This window comes from Meles meles, chromosome 8 (assembly GCF_922984935.1).
Source record: "Meles meles chromosome 8, mMelMel3.1 paternal haplotype, whole genome shotgun sequence".
Classification (NCBI taxonomy): Eukaryota; Metazoa; Chordata; class Mammalia; order Carnivora; family Mustelidae; genus Meles; species Meles meles.
In genome coordinates, this window is record NC_060073.1 from 6,366,145 (window position 1) to 6,382,226 (window position 16,082).

The following is a 16,082-nucleotide window of genomic DNA, read 5'->3' on the forward strand; positions in this document are numbered from 1 at the left end:
TTTTTTTTTTTTTTTGGCCTGCATCTGCCTTCCTTCGTGGGGCTCCCGGCTGAGCAGGGAGTCTGCTTCTCCCTCTCCCCTGCTCCTGCCCTACTCTCTCTCTCAAATAAATAAACAAAATCTTTAAAAAATAAAATAATAAAATAACTTAAAATAATATCTAGAAAATCCCCCCAAACACAGAATATTTAAAATATTTTAAATATAGGGACGCCTGGGTGGCTCAGTCGTAAAGCATTCGCCTTCGGCCCAGGTCATGATCCCGGGGTCCTGGGATCGAGCCCCGCATCAGGCTCCCTGCCCGTCTCCCACTCCCTCTGCTTGTGTTCCCTCTCTCACTGTGTCTCTCAAATAAATAAATAAATAAATAAATAAATAAATCTTTAAACAAATAAATAATGAAATAAATAAATAAATAAATAAATGTCAAATAAATAAATGAAATCTTTAAACAAAAAAAATATTTTAAACATGAAATATGTTATAGTTATGCAGAGCAGGTTAAAAAAAAAAAGGAATCCTACAGGGAGCTATAGGACCACATCACATGAGGAATTCAACCTAGGTTAGGGACTCACCGAAGGCCTCCTGAGGAAGCGGTGGAGAAACGGAGACCTGCAGAATGCGAGAGGCTTGGCTGGGTTGGGGTGGGGTGGGGTGAGGAAGGGCATCTTGGGCCCAGGGAAGGCAAGAGGCTCCGTTCAGCAGCAAGTTTGGGGCACATAGGGTCAGTGGGTAGAGTCTAGGCAGGCAGCCTACCTCTGGAAGGAACTGGAATGCCATGTTAAAGGTTGTGGCCAGTTTCAAAGGGCAGACTAACAAGGCAGTGAAGAGAGTGAGGAGAGCAAGGCAGGAAGGACTAACAGGCACTAGAGACTGACTCCTTGGGTTCAAATCCTGGCTGCACCATTTCCTCACTGCGTGGCATTTAGCAAGTTGCTTAATTTCCCTGGGCCTCCATTCTCTAATCTGTAAAATGGGTATAACATTATTAGCTATCTCTACAGGATGGTCGTGGGGATTAATACATTACTTTAAACAGTTCGTAAGAGCTCGATGTGTGAGTCACTAGTGTTATCCTTTTTTTTTTAAAGATTTTATTTATTTATTTGACAGAGAAGGATCACAAGTAGGCAGAGAGGCAGACAGAGAGAGTGAGAGGGAAGCAGGCTCCCTGCTGAGCAGAGAGCCCGATGCGGGACTCGATCCCAGGACCCTGAGATCATGACCTGAGCCGAAGTCAGTGGCTTAAACCACTGAGCCATCCAGGCGCCCTCACTAGTATTATCCTCATGGCCTTACAAACCCCACAAGCAACCTAAAAGAACAGCAGGCTCCTTTCCAGGCCTCAGTCCTTCCTGCATAGAAATTCAAAATGTGCCAGTGCTCAGAAGGGTCCGAGTCTGAGAGCGAAACGGTCAGAATATTAAAAGAGTCCCTCAGGCTGCCGGGGTGGGAAATGGAGAGGAAGGAGCTGTGGAGAGTGTCCAGAAGAGAGAGTCTGGGGCCAGAAGCAAGGGAAAGAAATGCCGAAGTGAACTAAAACATCACCTCCAGGTGGGGGGGCAGCGGGAACTCTCACCCACTGCTGGTGGCGGGTAAAATGGTCTGACCACTCTGGAAGAAGGACTGTTGGAGAAAATCAAAGGCAAATGTCCATGTACCCTGTGACCCAATAATTCCACCCCTAGGCACTTATCCTGGAGAACAGAGTGTGGTCGGCCACCGAAGGACACATCCATTTATACGAAGAACAGGCAAAAGTCATCGATGATGCCGGAAGTCAGAATAGCGGTACCCATGGGTGGGGAGTGGAGACTGAGGGAGGTGGGGTGAGCACAAGGAGCTTGGAAGCTGCTAGAAGTGTCCTCTATCGTGATGAGGGCAGTAGCTACACGGGGTTACATACATGAGCTGAACATGTCAGATAAGCCCACTTGACTAGATGTGTATCAAACCTCAGTTCAGCCAGGAACCTAAATAGAACAACAGAATTATAAGACAATTAGAAGAAAACATAGGGGTACATGTTCAAATTTGGCAGTGGATTCATAGCTCTGACCCTGGAAGAATGAGCAACAAAAGAAAAAATAATTGGGTTTCATAAAAAATTTAAAAACTTTTGTGTAGGGGCGCCTGGGTGGCTCAGTGGGTTAAAGCCTCTGCCTTCGGCTCAGGTCATGGGTCTCTGGGTCCTGGGATCGAGTCCCGCATCAGGCTCTCTGCTCAGCGGGGAGCCTGCTTCCTCCTCTCTCCCTGCCTGCCTGACTACTTGTAATCTCTATCAAATAAATAAATAAAATCTTAAAAAAAAACTTTTGTGCATTAAAAGACATTATGAAAAAATGTGAAAAGACAACCTACAGACTGGGAGAAAATAGCTACAGACCATATTTTTGGTAAGGGTTTGCTAGCCAGAATAGAGGAAGAACTCATATAATGCAACAACCACACACACAAAAAACACACACACAAAAAAAAACCAAAAAACACCAAAAACAAAAAACCAAACCAAAAAAAACCCCACCAACTAGGGGTGTCTGTCTGGCTCAGTCAGTAGAACATGGGATTCTTCATTTCAGGGTTATGAGTTTGAGCCCCACATTGGGCATGGAGCCAACTTAAAAAAAATTAAAAATGGACAAAGGATTCGAATAGACATTTGTCCCTAAAATATATATAAATGGCAAAAAAGCACATAAAAAATTCGTCATTAAGGGACATGATCTGTTATTAAGGAAATGCAAATTAAAACACAAGATACCAGAGGGGCACCTGGGTGGCTCAGTGGGTTAAACCCTCTGCCTTCGGCTCAGGTCATGATCCCAGGGTCCTGGGATCGAGCCTCTCATCGGGCTCTCTGCTCAGCAGGGAGCCTGCTTCCCTTCATCTCTCCCTTCCTCTCTCTCTGCCTGCCTCTCTGCCTAATTGTGATCTGTCTGTCAAATAAATAAATAAAATCTTAAAAAAAAAAACAAAACCCACAAGATACCAGGGACGCCTGGGTGGCTCAGTGGGTTAAGCCTCTGCCTTCGGCTCAGGTCATGATCCCTGTCCTGGGATGGAGCCCTGCATCAAGCTCTCTGCTCAGTGTGGAGCCTGCTTCCCTCTCTCACTCTGCCTGCCTCTCTGCCTACCTGTGATCTCTGTCTGTCAAATAAATAAATAAAATCTTAAAAAGAAAAGAAAAACAAGATACCATGTCACACCCTCTAGGACGTCTTTCATTTCAAAAACGGAAATAATAAATGTTGGCAAGGATGTGGGCAAATTAGAAGCCTCATATACCCGCCAGTAGGAATGTAAAACAGTGCAACCACTTTGTAAAACAGTTTGGCAGTTTTTCACAAGGTGAAACAGAGAATTACCATATGAGCCAGCCGTTCTACTCTTAGGTACATTCCCAAGATCAATGAGACATCTTGTCCACACAAATACTTGTACACAAATGTCTATAGCACCATTAGTCATAATATCCAAAGAGGAGAAACATTCAAATATCCATCAACTTATGAATAAATAAATAGTGGTATGTCCATACAATAGAATATTATTCAGCAATTAAAGAAAGAACAGAGTATTGACACATAGTACAACATAAATGAGCCTGGAAAACATTATGCTAAGTGAAAGAAACTGGATGCAGAAGGTCACATATTGTATGACTCCATTTATATGAAATGTACAAAATAGGCAAATCCACAGAGACAGAAAATGGATTTGTGGTTCCCAGGAGATGGGGATTGGGAGTGATTTCTTTTTTTTTTTTTTTTAAAGATTCCATTTATTTATTTGACAGACAGAGATCACAAGTAGAGAGGCAGGCAGAGAGAGAGAGAGAGGAGGAAGCAGGCTCCCCGCCAAGGAGCCCGATGCGGGGCTCGATCCCAGACCCCGGGATCATGACCTGAGCGAAAGGCAGAGGTTTTAACCCACTGAGCCACCCAGGCGCCCCATCTTTTTTTTTTTTTTAAAGGATTTCATTTATTTATTTAACAAAGAGGGAGATCACGAGGAAGCAGAGAGGCAGGCAGAGAGAGAGAGAGGGAGGCAGGCTCCCCGCTGAGCAGAGAGCCCGATGCGGGGCTCGATCCCAGGACCCTGAGACCGTGACCTGAGCTGAAGGCAGAGGCTCAACGCACTGAGCCACCCAGACACCCCGAGACTGATTTCTTCATGGGGATAGAATGATTTTCTGGGATAATAAAAAAGTTTTGAAAACTAGGGAGAAGGAGTGGTTGCATAACATTGTGAGTGCCCAGAATTCTGTTGAAGTCTACACTTCAAAATGGTTAATTGTATGTTATGTAAATTTCAACCCCGTTTATAACATAAATAAACTTCGCTTTAAAAAGTGAACGGAGGGACACCTGGGTGGCTCAGTTGGTTAAGCAGCTGCCTTCAGCTCAGGTCATGATCCCAGGGTCTTAGGATCGAGTCCCACATTGGGCTCTCTGCTTAGCGAGGAGCCCGTTTCTCCCTCTCCCTCTACCCCCCTCCCCGCTTGTTCTCTCTCTCTCTCTCTCTCCCTCTCTTTCAAATAAATAAGTAAAATCTTAAAGAAAAAAAAAGTGAATGGAGGGGCACCTGGGTGACTCAGTGGGTTAAGTGTCCAACTCTTGGTTTCAGTTCAGGTCATGATCTCAGGGTCCCGAGATTGAGCCCGAGTCAGGCTCCATGCTCAGTGGGAAGTCAGCTGGAGGATTTCTCTCTTTCTCCCTCTGCCCCACCCCCACAAATCTCTCTCTCCCTCCCCCTCAAATAAACAAACACATCTTTAAAAAAATAATAAGTGAGTGGAAACTGGAACACATAAACATCATCTCCTATAGCCTGGGGTTACTGACAGAGTTTGCCGGGTGCCAAGCACACTCATCCATTACCTCCTTTTCCTCACTGCAGCCCCCAGAGATGGGCCTTCTCTGGGGCTCAGAGAGGGAGGTGACTGAGCCAGGCTCACACTGGGTGCCAGGCTCACACAGACAGTGCCCTGATGTCTCAAGACCTCCGGGCCCCCAGACTCCTGCAATCACAGTGGCCCCTTAGGAATCACGCCTGGCCTCCCTGGCTGGGAGCTGGTGAGGTCAGGGGCCAGGAACGTTACTGCAGCCACGAAGCAGGAGTTAATGACTGAGGAGCTTGGAATGTGCTGCCTCTGAAAGGACCTCCTTGTGGCTCCACCAACGGTTAGAGCAGGAAGGGACTTTCAGAAAACCATGTAATCACACACACACACACACACACACACACACACATGCACGCACGCACTGATTTGAGATCGGAGGCCTTGCTCTGTCCCTGCCTCCAGGATGCTGGGCAAGTGGGACAGGGTGGTGTTTCCGGCTCAGGCGGATGTATGCCATCAAGGCTGACCGGCGTCAGTCCTTCCATGTGACACCACCTGGCTGCCTTTGTCACCTTGACCCATCCAACCTGGGCTCAGCGAAAGAGTTCAAACATCAGTTAGCGTGTGTGTGTGCTGTGTGATTGCCTTAGCCTGTGATCGGAACCCCAAGGGCTCCCGCTTCTGGAACTTTGTATTAACACGTGTATTTGCTTTTGCTATTCGTCAAGTTCTTACTATATGCAGGGCTAAACATGTGACATTGGTTTTTTTTTTTTTAAGATTTTATTTATCCATTTGACAGACAGAGATCACAAGTAGGCAGAGAGGCAGGCAGAGAGAGAGGAGGAAGCAGGTTCCCTGCTGAGCAGAGAGCCCGATGTGGGGGCTCGATCCCAGGACCCTGGGATCAATCATGACCCGAGCCGAAGGCAGAGGCTTTAACCCACTGAGCCACCCAGGCGCCCCGTGATATTGTTTTATTTCTATTCTTGAACAACCCTGAGATGTAGTTATCATTATGTTTCCATTTTACAGAGGCTCTGAGAGATGGTGTGTCTCATCGAGGTCAGATAGCTGGTGAGCAGCCTAACCAGAATTCAGCCTCCAGAACCTGGAACTATCTGATGCCAGCAGGCATGCTCTTTCCCGTGGATCACACTAGTTCAGATCTCTCTCTCTCTCTCCCTCGGTCTCTCTCACCTCTATATTCCTCAGTCTGGTAAACTTCTGTTGGTTACTTTTCTTTTTAGAGAAAGACAAGCCTTGAGTAGAACAAGGGCAAGGGAGAGGCACCAAGCTGGGAACCACCTTCTGAGTGCGCAGCACGTTACAGCTTACAAAGCATTTTCACATTTATGATCTCATTTGATCCTATAGCAACCCCATGAGGTCAGCAGGAGGCTCAATTATTCCCACTGGGACTGGGACTCAAAGAGAGGATGACCCACCCAGGGTCATAGAGACAGAAAATGGTAGCTCTGGGACTGGAAGCCCAGGGCCAAGCTGGCTTTGTGTCTCTGCAGTCAAATGCTCTACCACTGAGCTATACCCCCTGGCTTTGTGTCTCTGAGTCCTGAGTGCCCCCACAGACCCCTGGCCTCAGTCCCCAAGGAAGGGCAGCCCGGGACCCTGTTTTCCCCCGAACTCTTCCTTCCTTGACGACAACACTGGAGCGGATCAAACGGAGGTAGTAGTGGAAAGCAGGAGAGCCCAGCTCTTTTTCTGTAGTTGTGGGACACTGGCAGCCCCTTACTCCCGCTGGGCCTTAGTTTTCCCATCTGTAGAGTGGGAGGAAGCCCAGAAGCTTTGGGGTGGTCCTCTCGGCACTGACATTCTGCACTGGTGAAAAAAGTGTCTGGGGAGGACTTGGAGAAATCTTGCCTGAGCGTGGGCTTGGAGCTCCCACCGCCCTGATTTGGCAACCTGCTGCAGCCCCTCGCTTCCTGACATTAGGCACTTCATTTCAACATACCTCAGCCTTCGTTTCCCCCTCTGTAAAATGGGGGAGGACCGTGGTACCTACTCCCCACGGTGCTGGCCTTAGTTGTTGAAATTTGGCACATCTCCAAATAAGGCTGGTGACCACAGAGCCCCCAAGGAGCAGTGACAGTATTTACAGAAGATGGCATTTAACAGACCATAGGACAAATGCGTCCCATGGCCGACTCTGCAGGATCTTAACCGCTCATGGGGGCTCTGAATCAAAACCTGTTATAACTTCTGAAATTATCCCAGGAGTAGCACAGTCAGGTCACCTTGTATTTGTGGGTAGTTCAAACCATTAACTTGTCCATCGTAGACGTTTAAAATAGACCACCCTTTCGGTAACCCTGGTTTATCATTTACCCACTTTTTAGTATACCTGAACCTTAAAACAATGCCAGCAGGTGTGAAGCCTTGGATGGCAGTTAAGTACGAAGTAAGCACCCCGTAAATAAAATAATAACCAGCACAATCACATTTATAATCCACTTTACTGTTTGTTTTATTTTTATTTACTTATTTGACAGAGAGACAGGGAGATCACAAGTAGGCACAGAGGCAGGCAGAGGGGGAGGGGGAAGCTGGCTCCCCGCCAAGCAGAGAGCCCGATGCGGGGGGCTCCATCCCAGGACCCTGGGACCATGACCTGAGCCTAAGGCAGAGGCTTAACTTACTGAGCCTCCCAGGCGCCCCTGCAGACCCCTTTCTCCTTCATCATTCCAACCTCCCACCCGCCACAAGGTGTGATTCTTTCGTGCCAGCTGACGAACGCCGACACTAAGGCGGGACCCGGCGATGAGTGGGGTGCGCGGCGCGCGCCTGGGCACGGGAAGGCGGGCCCAGAGCCCGGGCTCGCGGGCGGGGTGCGGCACCCAGCCGCTCACAGGTGCGTAAATCCGCGGGGGAATCCTCGGCTCCACCTGGGCGCGGCGAGGAAATTGCACCATGTATGGGCAACTACGTCAGAGGGGGCTGACCCGCCGCTGTCCTGGGGGACTCCAGGTCCGTCCCTTTCGCCACGACAGGGCGGTCACTGGACTGTAGGAGGCGTAGACAAATTCAGCGCGGACTGGCAAAAGGCGGGGCGTCCGGGGAGGTGGAGCCCTGAGGTGTCCAGCGCCGTTGAAAATCGCTCGCTCCCCCCTCCCAATCGAAGTGGTTCAGCCCGAGAACTTTTCATTCATAAAAAGAAAAGACTCCGCGAGGAGCAAGTGAGTCAGAACCGAAGCCGGCGACGCGGACCCCACAAAGCAGCCAGCCAGGGCATGTTCCGAGACTTCGGGGAACCCGGACCGAGCTCCGGGGCCGGCGGTGCGTACGGCGGCCCGGCGCAGCCCCCCACTTCAGGCCAGCAGGTGAGAGGGACCCGACGCCTGGGGCTCCCGGGTGGACAGCGCCTGGGACACTGCGGTCGACTCCGCACCTCTGGGACTGGGGCCGCGAACGGGAGTAGGGACTGGATCTGGGGCCGTGGCCGTGGCGGCGGCCGCGGATTCTCCCGCGTCTAGAGGCACGTTTCCCCCACAGCCCAGGGGAACGCGCGCGGTGGGCGCGAACGTCCCCTCTGTCTCGCCCCCTTTTCCTTCGCTGTCTACTGTCTATCTGTCCTGCTGTCTCTGTTGCCTTCTTTCTTTCCTCCCGTCCACCACTGATTTCTTCGTCCTGTCCGCGTCGGAAAGGCGCCGCTTAGTCCGGGATTAGTCCCAGCTCAGACAGGAGCAGAGGGTCTGATCCATCGCGGACTAAATTCCCGGGGATCCGGAGTCTAAGCTGAGGCCGAGAAGTCCCCACACAGGAGGGGGGCGACATCCAGCGGCAGGCCACCTCTGACAGACTGGGAATCCTCGACACTGTGACCGTCTCTGTGTCCGTTTGTCTGTCTGTACCTGTCGCCAAGTCCCTATCCCTTTCTCGGAGCAGTGGAGCCTGGTGGGCTCCGGGAGACTGGTTCTCCGCCCCTAATATACAGGCTGGGGCCGGAGGAGGCTGCGAGATGCCGGGCGGTGCGCGGGGTCTTGCAGCGGGCAGTTCCCGCGTCCCCAGACTCTCGGCACCAAACGGCGCCCCGCTGCAGGCTGGGGGGACTTGGGTGGCTGCAGGTGCCCATTTCCTGTCGAGGGGCAGCGCGCACGTGTCGCTAGAGGAGGGAAGGAGCGGCGTCCGTTCCGCCGAGTCACAGCGGCCGAGTCACGGTGGCTGACTCACCCGGGGCGCCCCTCCCTTCCTGGCCCGCAGCTGCCCGGGGCCCGACTACCTCGGGAGCGGGAGATGCCGCGGGCAGTGCCTCAGTCCCGGAACTGGGGTCACCGGGCCGCTGGGCCCGCAGCGCTGGGCAGGGGACACCGCTGTCTGGACTTGCCTGGGCTTGTGGCGTGCTTCCCGGAGGCCTGGGCGCCAAGGCCCAGCCCCAAGTCCTCCCCAACACTGAATCCCCATCTCAACCCTTTTCTCAGATTTCTGGCTGAAGGAAAATCTTGGCAGGTAGTACACCCAATGCTTACAGTGCAGCCCACATGGTTTGGGGAGGTTTCATAGAATCGAAGAATTCACTGAGTTGAGAGCCCACCATTATTTTGTACCAGTAAATTTTTCTAAAGCTGCCAAGTGAACTGTGATTTCAGAGCTACTAAAGGGCATCTCTTAGCATCAGTGAGCTGCCATAATCCTCACCTACAACCATATTAAAAACAAGGCACACGGAGGTTAAGTAGCTTGCCCAGAGTCATGGCCAGTAAGGGGCTGAGCTAAGAGCTAACTGGGACAGCCTCAACCCAGGCCAGTGGTTCTCGCCCACCACAGCCCCATGCACTGGCCACCGGCCACTTCCCAGGCTCTGTCACGCCCATTCTCTCACCCAGCCAGCCTTGGAGATAGGAGCCAGAATTCTCCTCTTTGTACAGATGGGATTCAGGCAGAATACAGGAGTTCGCCTGGGCCCACACTCCACTTCCCACTTACTGGCTATGTGTCTGTGGACAACTGTCTTCCTGTCTGAAAATGAAGACACTGTTGTGCAAATTAGATGAGTCAGTAATTTGTCAAGTGGTTGGGATGGTGCCTGGAATCCATACTTTATAAGTATTGGTTCTGATAGGACAATGAAAGCACAGCAAGGTTATGAGACTTGCCCGAAGTCACACAGCTCATAAGCAGAGACTTGTCACCAAGTCAGTCTCTCCGTCAGGCTATGCTCTTTCCGGTCTCTCAGAACCAACACCTGCACTGAGAGTGGACGGCGGCGTGGTTTCTATCCAGCAGCGGCACCTCACTCTACACAGACCTCATCCTTGGCTTTCCATTTCCCATCCCTCAGAAGTTCCACCTCGTGCCAAGTGTCAATGCTGTGAGTGGCAGCCAGGAGCTGCAGTGGATGGTGCAGCCTCACTTCCTGGGACCCAGCAGCTACCCCAGGCCTCTGGCCTATCCCCCGTACAGCCCCCCACAGCCCCGGCCAGGAGTCATCCGGGCCCTAGGGCCACCTCCGGGGGTGCGACGCCGGCCCTGTGAACAGGTACGTAGCAGAGGCATTGTGCTGGTGCTGATGCCCACAGGGGTGCTGAGGGGCAGAGGACAAGTTCTTGGCCAAAAGGACACGGACTTAGAAAGGGGGGAGGTGGGGAGGTAAGGCCATTGGTGACTCCTGGTCAAGGCAGAAAGTAATAGGAGCCCCTGGGGTGATCCAGAGGGCAAAGAGGTCACTTCTAGATCAGGGAAAGCTTTCTGGAGCCTAGAAGGATGGGTAGGGTTTGCATAGATAGAGATGAAGGAAAAGACATTCCAGGTAGAGAGGATGGTCAGAGCAAGAATGGGGATGAAGATGAGAACGTAACGTGTACATGTGGAGCAACAGGTGGAGAAGTGGGTGGACTGGAGAGGGTCTCTACCCGCTGACATGGATGGTGATGGTGAGCGCATGCTGTCTACAGAGCTGGGGAGAGAACAGAAAGGGGAGGGTTCCCTGCAGCTACTCTCTGGGTCTAAGTCTCCCTATCTCATTTAACCTTTACAAAAAGCCTCTGGGGAATGCACTCCGGTTTTCTCCATTTTACAGCTGGGAAGTGAAGGCACACAGAGGTAGTCACTTGTCCAGATCATATAAGCAGTGAGCAATGAGACAGGTCTTTCCAATTCTAAAGTGAGATCTTAACCATCAAGCCACACTGTCTCACCCAGAGCTAACAGGCTCGAAGCAGAGTGAGCTGGGGACTCTTGGCTCCCCAACCGGGGCTCCTGCCTTCACAGTGCTTAAAAAAAAAAAAAAAAAAAATACAGTCCCTTGCCAAAATAAATAAGAGATAGAGGGTCTGTAAGGGAGTGGCTCCCTCCTTCATTTTGGTACATGAGACTGTATTGCAGTGAGTCTTGCATATTAAGGAGCTTGACCTGAGGTCAGGATCTTGGAAAGATGTGCAGTTAAGACAGACCTTTTTGACCACTTGGAGAAGAGGGCCATGCTATGAGCCTGAGGCAGCCTCCTTGACTTCTTCAGCCCTGTGCTTACGGGGCTCTTAGTTTCTGGGACTCCTAGACTGGCGCTGTGAGCTCTAAGTGGGGTTCTTTTGGGGGAGCTGGTCTCCTTCAGCTGGCCTCTCGATGTTGAACAGAGCGAGTGGGTTTTCATTTCTGCTCTGGGACCATAAACGAGTTATTCATCCTCTCCAGGCTTCAGTTCCTGACATGGAAAGTCTGGTTAAGAATCTGTGTAAAGCTCTTCACCGGCATGTAATAGGTTCCTAATAAAAGACAACTTACTCCGCGGCAACACTCACCAACCCCTCCTAGTGCTCATAACCTCTGGGGAAGAGGACACTTGGTTATCAAGAGACTGAAAAGAATGAGGGTCCTTTGAAAAAGAGCGGCTGGGCCCCCGGGGCTCGGAGTAAGAAAGGCCACTTCTGGGTGGGAAATGAAAGAGAAAGCTTCTTGGAAGAGCGGGGGTATCTCAGTTGAGTCCTGAGAGATGGAGAGGGGTAAAGGTTTGTGGAGTGTGTGAGTGGCGTGGGGGCGGGGGGCATTCTGAGAGTAATCAGAGGAGGCAAAACCTGGGTGCGGGGAGGAAATCTGATTAATTCAATCTCCTAAAGCGCGAGCGTGGGGAACCTGTCCCGGTGCTGTGTGGTTGTGGTCCCTGAAGCGCGGTGGGGGAGGGGGACTGCACTGTCATACCCTCGGCCAGGGTCCTAGCCCAGGGCCACCCCACAAGGCGAGTGCCCGGCGACCAGTGGCCCAGGATCTACCTCACTACTCCCTCTACCCATCCAGATCAGCCCGGAGGAGGAGGAGCGCCGTCGAGTGAGGCGCGAGCGCAATAAGCTGGCGGCGGCCAAGTGCAGGAACCGGAGGAAGGAACTGACCGACTTCCTGCAGGCGGTGAGCACCGGCCGGCGCGGAGGGTGCCCAGGCCCCGGCCCACCGAACCTCAGAGGGGCGCGGCTCCCCAGAGCTTGAGGGGTCCCAGAGGGCGCCGGCATATGAAGGCCCCTTCCCCCAGGCTCCCGTCGGAGCAGTCCTTCGGAGAAAACGATGAGGAAAAAGCGATTAAAAATTAGTTACAGCGCATCTCACTCCCATCAGAGGGAGAGAGGAGGGTTAAAGCTTTGGGAGATAACCTCCTTGTAAGATGCTCCCGGGCCTGATGGGAGCCGAGCCCATTTTTCTCCCAAGGGCTCATGGGAGTTGTAGTCCAGACTCGCTGGAGACCCACCCCCACCCCCAATTACCACCACCTCCCGAGGCTACGCGACATTCAGCCCTCATCTTCTAACTCCTCTCCTAACCCTCCGCAGGAGACTGATAAACTGGAGGACGAGAAGTCCGGTCTGCAGCGCGAGATTGAGGAGCTGCAGAAGCAGAAGGAGCGCCTGGAGCTGGTGCTCGAAGCCCACCGCCCTATCTGCAAAATCCCGGAAGGGGCCACAGAGTGCGACACTGGCGGCGCGGGCGGTACCGGCGGCACCAGCAGCCCCCCAGCCCCTTCCCGCCCTGTACCTTGTATCTCTCTTTCCTCGGGGCCTGTGCTTGAACCCGAAGCACTGCACACCCCCACGCTCATGACCACACCCTCCCTGACTCCTTTCACCCCTAGTCCGGTCTTCACCTACCCCAGCACCCCTGAGCCCTGCGCCTCAGCCCATCGCAGGAGTAGCAGCAGCAGCGGGGACCCATCCTCTGACCCTCTGGGCTCCCCCACCCTCCTTGCCTTATGAGGCACCCCAGCCCCCTACTGGCGGCTGCCACTCTAGCCAATGTCTCCCCACCCACTGGTCCAGCTGGTCTGGACTGTATCCCATGCCCATCCCAGCAGGCTCTTCCCCATCCCTCCAGATGAGACTGAGCATATTCTGCTCCCTCGTAGAGCCAGCTTGGGGCCACCAAAGCTACCCACTGTTTTTCCAGAGCTGGCTTCTCTAGCACAATTTGCACTAAATCAGAAACAAAATATTTCCCATTTGTGCGAGGGAACTCCTGGCAACCAAAAAGGACTTTGTAGAGCCCTCGAGGTCCTCTAGAGCCCCAAGCCCTTCCAGACCACACCTCTAGTCTGCATCACCCTCTTCCTCTAGTCCACCCAATCCTGCTCTTGACAGGTGATACTCTACCAGCCTAGAACACTAACGAACTCACCCAGCCCCACACTGCCAGCAGCATCAAGTGATCGAACCAGGGCATTCTGCTGGCCCCTCCTGAATGGCAGGAGAGTGCGAGTCTTCTGTGATGAGCCAACCTGCAGCCCCCCAGCTCTGAGAAGACTCCAGCTCCAGGGAATCCAAGCCTCCACAAGGAAGGCAGCTGCTATTTATTTTCCTACATAGAGTATTTTTATACAAACCTGCCAAAATGGAATAAAAGGCTTGACGTTCTGGCCTGGTCTCATTGAACCCAGAAGTGAAAAGGAGAACATTTGGAATCAGAAGCCTTAGGCTCCGGTCTCACTTCTACGGACTTACTGCATGAGTTTGGACAAATAATTTTATATTTCTGGACCTCAGTTGTCTTATCTGACGAATGAGATTACATCTGCGCTGCCTCATCTCCGGGACTGAAGGGAGAAAGAGTGCTGTTGGGTGCAAGCCAAAAGGATTATCTTCTTCCTCCTGATGGAGGCCCACAGCGCTCCTGCGCGGACCATAGGAGGGCGCTGTTACGCCCCTTCCAGCCTCGGGGGAGGCTGCCCACTGGGTTCTAGGCCCCCAACACCTGCTTCCTGCCCCATTGTCTTGGACAGGAAGGAGCCGGGAAGGGAGCTGGAGCCACTTCAGGGGCCGGATCATGGCCTGTCCCGAGGCCTAAAGGGGGGAGCCAGGGGCTTACCACGGTCCCACATCCCGTCCCAGGCTTGAGGTCGTGGGGGAGTCAGCCGCCTTAGTTCTGCAGCCCCTCTGGGTGGCAATGGTACCCTGTCTCAACGTCCCCGCCCTGTCCCCACCCCGGCGAGTCCCAAACAGACGCTGCCCAGGCCACGGGCTCTGCTTCCGTTCCAGTTTATTAGCCCCCACCCCGCCCCCAGCAAGTCCCTCCGCTCCAGCCTCCAGTTCCCCTGCTGCCCCACCAGCGAAAGCGAGGGGCCCTCCTTCGGGCCAGAGTTTCCAAATCCATGCCAGCGGCCCCTCGTTCGCAGGCGGGACGGCGTCCAGGTCCCGAGGTCCACCGCAGTGCCGGCGCTTGGGAAGCAGTCTGGTCGGGCGTCGACGTGAAGGAAGCTGAGCGCTCAGTCATCTGGGGAGCAGGCGAGGGGCAACTGGTCGGGACTGCCCACGCTGCCGGTGCTGGAGCTTCCATCCCCCAGGTCGCGGGGCCCGCAGGGAGGCAAGGCGAGCTCGGGTGTCGGCCCGGCGCTTGAGCCCCCAGCGCCGCCGGGGCCGCCTCGGGGGCCCCACTCCTCGCCGAGAGCCAGGCAGAGCTCCTTAAGCGCCAGGTTCTCCCGCAGCAGCTCCTCCTGGCGGCCCTCCAGCTCGGCCAGCTTCTGCCAACAACCGCCCAAGTCCTCGCGCACGGCTCGGGATGCTTGGGTCCCGAAGAGCTGCCACTGGCGCGCGGCGCGCCGCCCGCGCTGGCGCTCGGAGTCCAGGAAGCAGCAGAGGTCGCGCAGCTCACGGTTCTCGGCCTGTAAGCGCCGGTTGAGCTGCTTGAGCTCGCGGATCTCGCCCAGGTGACCCTGCAGCTGCCGATTCACCTCCTGCATGAGGCGGCCGCGCTGCACCAGAGCCGCCAGACGCGCCGCCTCCTCCCGCCGCAGGCGCCGCACCAGCTCTTCCTTGCCCAGCGCCGCCATCTCCTCGTCCGTCAGCTCCTCCAGGCCGCCCGCCTCGGCCTCCATGGCTGCTCAGGCCTCTGGAGCATCGCCTGCCCGCCGCCGCGGCCCAGGAGCCCACGTCGAGCTCCGCGCTCTCGCGGCTGTGCTCCGGCTCCGCGGGCGGCAGGCTGTGCCTGTGTAGCGTAGGCTGCAGCAGCCGCCCGGGGGTGGGCACGCGGCGGGGCGCGCGCCGGGGCGGGGCCGTGTGACGTTAAGGAAGGACAGCCAATCCACGGAAGGCTCCCCGGAAAGGGGCGGGATTTGAGAGCAGAATACGGGGAAAGAGAGAGCCCCTTCCCCGCCCACTCCAGACCGCGGAGTTACAGACCCTCTTGAGCGGTGGGTCTGAGCGCCACTACCCTCCGCGACAGGTAACGCCAAACTAGGCGCTTGGTACTTCCCAGTTCCAAACCGCCTCAGGCTCTCGCCTAAGGCCTCTCAGCTCCTTCTGAGAACCAAGACTTCGATGTCGGCCACCGAGTCATGCCCACTCCCCGATGAACCCAGACGGTTCTTGTTACCAACTTTCCAAACTTAGTTCATACTGGAGATTCTCGGCTCAATGAACATCGCTCCCAGCCCTTCGGAACCCTGAGCCCAACCAAACGTGCCTGACTCATCATCAGCCTACACGCTATTGGAATGTTTCCTGCCCTGGGGGGAGGTGCATATAGGGATTCATTTGTTCAATAAACTCTTATTGTGTGCAAAGCCCGGACAGAAATAAACTTGACTAAGACTCTGATCCTGTCCTCAAAGGGGTCGCAATTTATTTTTTAAAGATATTATTTATTAATTTGAGAAAGAGAGCCAAAGAGAGCAGGGGGGAGGGGGAGAGGGAGAGAGAGAAGCAGACTCCCCACTAAGCAGGGAGCCTGATCCAGGACTCAGTCCCAGGACCTCTGGGATCATGGCCTAAGCCGAAAGCAGAGGTTTAACCCACTGAGCCACGCAGGGCCA

At 53.8% G+C, this 16,082-nt stretch overlaps 2 protein-coding genes across 6 annotated transcripts; one reads left to right on the forward strand and one right to left on the reverse strand.

Moving 5' to 3' along the window:
* The first annotated feature begins 8,072 nt into the window (after positions 1-8,072).
* On the forward strand, positions 8,073-13,035 carry FOSL1 (FOS like 1, AP-1 transcription factor subunit). 5 transcript variants are annotated; one of them, XM_046017099.1, is made up of 4 exons: positions 8,073-8,184; positions 10,143-10,340; positions 12,092-12,199; positions 12,616-13,035. In XM_046017099.1, exons 1-4 carry the CDS (start codon positions 8,095-8,097, stop codon positions 13,033-13,035), a joined length of 816 nt encoding a protein of 271 aa, XP_045873055.1. In that variant the 5' UTR covers positions 8,073-8,094. The 5 variants fall into 5 exon arrangements, with proteins under 5 accessions (XP_045873055.1, XP_045873056.1, XP_045873059.1 ...); XM_046017100.1 differs by lacking the exon at positions 12,092-12,199; XM_046017103.1 differs by lacking the exon at positions 12,616-13,035 and having other exon boundaries at positions 12,097-12,145.
* A 585-nt stretch (positions 13,036-13,620) lies between these two features.
* Positions 13,621-15,298, reverse strand: CCDC85B (coiled-coil domain containing 85B). Its single transcript, XM_046014362.1, has one exon. It carries the CDS (start codon positions 15,144-15,146, stop codon positions 14,538-14,540), a length of 609 nt encoding a protein of 202 aa, XP_045870318.1. The 5' UTR covers positions 15,147-15,298; the 3' UTR covers positions 13,621-14,537.
* Between the last annotated feature and the right edge of the window lie 784 nt (positions 15,299-16,082).

What these genes read in the sequence shown, in the direction of transcription:
- FOSL1 (XM_046017099.1), top strand. Translation starts at nt 8,095, where the DNA reads ATGTTCCGAGACTTCGGGGAACCCGGACCGAGCTCCGGGGCCGGCGGT. An exon ending in CCCCCACTTCAGGCCAGCAG is followed by an intron (nt 8,185 to 10,142) that starts GTGAGAGGGACC and finishes CCCATCCCTCAG; the next exon opens with AAGTTCCACCTCGTGCCAAG. An exon ending in GACGCCGGCCCTGTGAACAG is followed by an intron (nt 10,341 to 12,091) that starts GTACGTAGCAGA and finishes CTACCCATCCAG; the next exon opens with ATCAGCCCGGAGGAGGAGGA.
- CCDC85B (XM_046014362.1), bottom strand. Translation starts at nt 15,146, where the DNA reads ATGGAGGCCGAGGCGGGCGGCCTGGAGGAGCTGACGGACGAGGAGATG.